The following is a 6,000-nucleotide window of genomic DNA, read 5'->3' on the forward strand; positions in this document are numbered from 1 at the left end:
AATATGTGTAACTGAACTGAAAACAAATTAAACAAAAAAAGAAAAAGAAAAGGAACCTTTAGTCCCGGTTGGGGTTACCAACTGGGACTAAAGGGTGCAGCCAGGTTTGCTCGGCTGGAGGACCTTTAGTCCCGGTTGGTAACACCAACCGGGACTAAAAGGTCCCTTTTTAGTCCTGGCTCGAGGACCCGGGACTGAAGGTTCCACCTTTAGTCCCGGGATCGTTGTCCCGGCGCGGTAACCGGGACTAAAGGCCGTTACCGCCTGGGACAACAAGTCCATTCTGTAGTAGTGCTGGCTTCCATTGCTGCAATAACAGAGGGTGACACGTTGTATCTTTACTCGTTCCGTCCAAAAAAAAATACAATTCTAGGTTTGAAACAAGGAAAAGAATTTAAAATTTATTACATTTATAGAAAAATAGTATCAACATTTATATCTCTAAATAGATTTACTATAAATTCTATTGTATTAGTAATCTAATAATATTTATTCGTTATCACAAATATACATAATTCTAAAAGGTGAGTTACATTGTTTCTAGGTTGGAGGGAGTAGAAAGTTACACATGCATCGAATACTTGATTTTCATGCTGATAGCCACCCAGTTTAAGATGAACTGAATTTTTTGGGTAACTGAAATTTAAGATGAACTAAAGAACCGATTAGTTCTGTTTAGTCTAACTGAATGGCCAGGAACTCTGTTTAGTCTATTAATCTATGCCAGGCAAACCGGATGCTTATTTCTAAAATGAAAAGGTGCATGATACTAGACATCATCACTTGCTCTTGTAGTCTTGTTGATTGGTCAAATGCATGATACTATACATCATCACTTGCAAATACAGAGTTTGGCTGTTTGGGCAAATGTGGGGTTTCATTATTCTCACTCATTTTGTTATTTTCTCTCCTCTCCATCGACTTCAAGCTTTGAGCTCTCTGGTGTTGGAGGAGCTCACTTGTTTGCTATGGCATTTTACTCCCCAACAAACATTATTTGTGGTAAAAAAACATGACAAGTACATGAGATTGCAGTGATATAGTGCCTATTAGCACTACTTTGGTCAAAAAAATTATGTCATACTTTTAGGAATGTGTTCAATAAGCTGTCCGAATTGTCAGCAAGCTCCTTTACTTTGTTTACATCAGGCGCATAGAAAATCTGGGCCACTCTGCTTTGGTCAAATAATTCACATATCATATTTTCAGGAAACGTATTGACTGAGCTGTCCAAATTGTCTGCAAGCTCCTTTATTTTGTACATCAGAGCGCAATATAAAAGCTCCTTTATTGACTCTTTGCGGCAAGATGTTGAATGGTCCTATTGCTGAAGAAGCAAAGGGTGACAGGCTTGTGAAGTCAGATTCATACAGTGCAACAGGCATGAAGCTCTATATAACCTCATCATATACGGTTAGCCCAAGGCAGCAGGATGATCTACACATGCATCCATCCATATATGCATAGAAACAATGTCTCACATAGCCATCCACAGCAATTCCATCCTGCCGCTGCTTGCTTTCATCTCCATCCACTTCCTTGCCTTGTGTCAACACACATCACCCGCCGCACTGAATGAATCCAGTGCTCTCCTCTGTCTCAAATCTCAGCTCCTCGACCCATCAGGTGCATTGGCCTCATGGAGACACGAATCCCGTGTGTTCTGCAAGTGGCATGGGGTCACATGCGGCAGCAGACAGCAGGCATCTCGAGTCATTGCACTGGACCTTGAATCCAAGAACATCGCTGGCAGCATATTCCCTTGCGTTGCCAACCTCAGCTTCCTTGAAAGGATCCACATGCCCAACAACCAGCTCGATGGCCAGATTTCTCCTGACATCGGCCGGCTAACCCAGCTTCGGTACTTCAACCTCAGCATGAACTCCCTTCGCGGTGAGATACCAGAGGCAATATCCGCATGTTCCCGTCTTGAGACAATCGACCTTGATAGCAATTCCCTCCAAGGTGAGATCCCTCCAAGTCTTGCTGGGTGCTCATCCCTTCAGACTGTTATTCTTGGCTACAACAATCTTCAGGGAAGCATCCCTCCACAGCTTGGCCTGCTACCCAATCTGTTCACACTGTTTCTCCCCAGCAATAATATCACAGGAAGCATTCCTGAATATTTAGGGCAGAGCAAAAACCTCACGTGGGTGAATCTTCAGAACAACAGCCTTACTGGAGGGATACCCAGTGCTCTGTTCAACAACACATCTCTTTCTTACATAGATCTCTCACACAATGTTCTTTCCGGGTCTGTCCCACCTTTCTCTCAGGCATCTTCCTTGGCACTGAATTACCTTAGCTTATACGAAAATCATCTCTCTGGAGAGATTCCTAGCTCACTTGGTAATCTTTCTTCCCTGGCTTTCTTACTGCTTTCTCATAACAGTTTAGGAGGAAGGATTCCAGAGAGCTTAGGTAAGCTTAAAACCCTGCAAGCACTAGACCTCAGCTATAACAACTTGTCAGGCACCGTTGCACCTGCACTTTATAACATCTCCTCTCTTACTTTTCTTGGACTTGGGGCCAACCAACTTGTTGGTACGCTTCCCACCAGTATTGGCAACACCCTTACAAGCATCACAGATTTGATATTGGAAGGGAGCAGGTTTGAAGGTCCAATTCCAGCTTCACTGGCCAATGCCACAAATTTGCAATATCTAGATCTCCGTAGCAACGCATTCATGGGTGTTATTCCTTCACTGGGATCCCTGGCCTTGTTGAGTTACCTAGATCTAGGTGAAAATAGGCTTGAAGCTGGAGATTGGTCTTTCATGTCCTCTCTAGTGAACTGCACCCGATTAAAGAATTTAGGGTTAGACAGAAACAACCTTCAAGGTGTAATATCTACTTATATCACCGATATCCCAAAAAGCTTAGAGGTCATGGTTCTAAAAGCAAACAAATTGACAGGTTCTATACCGTCAAAGATAGGAAACCTCATGAATCTCATGGTCATTCAGTTAGATAAAAATTTTCTCTCAGGGAATATTCCAGACACGCTTGGGAACCTCCAAAACTTGTCCATTCTAACCCTATCCAAAAACCAACTTTCTGGAGAAATTCCGCAATCAATTGGGGAGTTAGAGCAGCTTACTAAACTACTTTTTCAGGAAAACAATTTGACCGGACTCATACCTTCAAGTTTAGATGGCTGCAAACAGTTGACAACACTCAATCTTTCTTCCAATAGCTTGTACGGAGCCATTCCACGGCAACTCTTTCTGATATCTACACTTTCTGAAGGCTTAGACTTGTCCAATAACAAACTCACTGGGGACATACCTTTTGAGATTGGTGGATTGATCAATTTGAATTCACTTAGTCTTTCCAACAATCGATTATCAGGTGAGATCCCCTCCACACTTGGTCAGTGCCTTGTTCTGGAGTCTCTCCACTTAGAAGCAAATAATCTGCAAGGAAGCATCCCAGATTCTTTCATCAACTTAAAAGGCATCACGGTGATGGATCTTTCCCAGAATAACTTGTCTGGTAGAATTCCTAAATTTTTGGAGTCACTTATCTCTTTACAGACTCTAAATCTATCCTTTAATGACCTTGAGGGCCCTGTCCCTGGAGGCGGCATCTTTGCTAAACCGAATTATGTGTACATCCAAGGAAACAATAAGTTGTGTGCAACGTCTCCAGATCTACAAGTACCACAGTGCTTGACATCAGGACCCCAAAGAAAGAAGCATTCCTACATTTTAGCTGCTCTGGTTTCACTTGCTAGTGTAGTTGCAGTCACAATGGCGTGTGTTGCTGTCATTATCTTGAAGAAGAGAAGGAAAGGAAAGCAACTAACCAACCAATCATTAAAGAAGCTAAAGAATTTCTCGTACGGTGATTTATTCAAAGCAACAGATGGTTTCTCTCCTAACAGTCTTGTTGGATCCGGAAGATTTGGATTGGTGTACAAAGGTCAATTCAATGTTGAAGAATGTGCAGTTGCCATAAAGGTATTCATGCTTGACCAATTAGGAGCACCAAGTAACTTCCTTTCTGAATGTGAGGCATTGAGAAATATTCGCCATCGGAATCTTATAAGAGTGATTAGTGTATGTTCAACATTTGATCCAACTGGAAATGAATTCAAAGCACTCATTCTTGAGTACATGGTAAATGGTAACCTAGAAAGTTGGCTCCATCAAAAAGAGTACACAGAAAGCATGACAAGACCATTGAGTTTAGGCACACGAATAGCAATAGCTGTGGATATCGCTGCTGCATTGGACTACCTTCATAATCGATGCACTCCTCCTTTGGTACATCGTGATCTGAAACCAAGCAATGTCCTTTTGAATGATGAAATGGTTGCATCTCTCAGTGATTTCGGTCTTGCAAAGTTTCTGTCTGTTGACCTTTCAACAGGATTCAATAATTCATCGAGTGCTGTAGGACTGAGAGGATCTATCGGATACATTGCACCAGGTGACCACATGTTTCACTCTTGTTTTTTTAATCAGAATTAATTGTACTTATGTATATATGATATTTGTCCTGTAAATGATGCTTTGGCATCTTAACTATATTTTTCCCAATTTTCTGAAAAAGCTAAGTGGAGGATTTTCTTATTAAGTTTTGCACAACATTGCAGAGTATGGCGTGGGGTGCGAAATCTCAGTTGGGGGTGACATCTACAGCTATGGAATTATTCTGCTGGAGATTATTACAGGAAGGCGACCAACTGATGACATGTTTAAGGATGGTGTAAACATCCGCATCTTTGTGGAGTCATCACTTCCACTGAATATCCATAACATTTTAGAACCAAATCTCACTGGATATCATGAAGGTGAAGACGGAGGACAAGAAATGGTTGAAATGCAGCACTGTGCCATGCAACTCGCAAATCTTGGTCTAAAATGTTCTGAGATGTCACCCAAGGATCGGCCAAGAACAGAGGATGTTTATGCTGAAATCTTCGCCATCAAAGAAAAATTTTCAACATTGTGCTCATTGGGAAGTGTATCTATGTTACTGTAATTCACTTAGTACCTCTGTAGCAGTTGCACTTCGCATATGAAAAAAGATTTGTACAAGGCAGTTGATCAAATAAATATGTAGCCATGTGTCAATAACAACTGCAATAGTACTTTTCCTAGTATAAGCAACTGGTGCATTACTTGGAATCCGTACTAAGTGTCAACCCTGGCTATAGTACTAAGTGTGGTACTGGGAAACAATACCATGTGTCAATAACAGTACCCATGACCGCTTCTACCACCACATGTTTAGTTCAGAATCACCACATGTTTCTATGTGACCCCTAACTCCCTAAGCATCATAGCCCAATCGTGCATTGACCTAAAAAATTCGAGCCCTTTTAGAACAACTTGAACTCCCTGTGAAACATTAATGATTGATACAATCAAACTAGTGATGTTATACTAGTCCACAGTGTTAAAATACAACATACTTCACCCCCATATAATATATAACCAAAGTCTTAGTTAGAAACTGCAAAGCATGATGCCCTTTTTTTCGAGCAATAACTCCAAAGTGCGATGATGAAATAAACTGAATATTCTAGGCATCTATATAACGTGTGTTTCGATCATGTGTTCCTGGCCTCCCACTTTACATTTCATAGCACATATTACCTATCTTTCGGTATGTAAAAAAGCAAGATGACCAACCTTCACTGAGATTTAGAAATCTGAAGAACAGAACAAAAATTCACATAACTGAACAGCCATTTTCACTAAACAACAGCCTCTGAACTACAGTGTCAATTCCAATAAATAACAAAATCATTCATATAAATGCTTTACTATATCCTAGCATTAAAACCGTATTATGGGAGACACTTAATGAAAATTAGTATGCGCATGGGGGCCATAAAAAATATTATGCTCCAATGTTTATCTTTGTAAACTTTTCTTTTCCTTGGTTATAGCCTACTATCTATCTGACTTTACTTTCAATTTGTTTCACTGTGGGTGTAGGGTATAGGCTCCTTTTTCTTTGAATAAAAATGGCAAAGTAGTAGATAAT

The 6,000-nt window shown here is 40.8% G+C and overlaps 1 protein-coding gene across 1 annotated transcript; it reads left to right on the top strand.

The window, feature by feature from the left end:
- Positions 1 to 1,167: 1,167 nt before the first annotated feature.
- Positions 1,168 to 5,089, top strand: LOC136482980 (receptor kinase-like protein Xa21). Its single transcript, XM_066480121.1, has 2 exons — positions 1,168 to 4,434; positions 4,601 to 5,089. Exons 1-2 carry the CDS (start codon positions 1,473 to 1,475, stop codon positions 4,987 to 4,989), a joined length of 3,351 nt encoding a protein of 1,116 aa, XP_066336218.1. The 5' UTR covers positions 1,168 to 1,472; the 3' UTR covers positions 4,990 to 5,089.
- Positions 5,090 to 6,000: the final 911 nt, after the last annotated feature.

This window comes from Miscanthus floridulus, chromosome 9 (assembly GCF_019320115.1).
Source record: "Miscanthus floridulus cultivar M001 chromosome 9, ASM1932011v1, whole genome shotgun sequence".
NCBI classification, from domain to species: Eukaryota; Viridiplantae; Streptophyta; class Magnoliopsida; order Poales; family Poaceae; genus Miscanthus; species Miscanthus floridulus.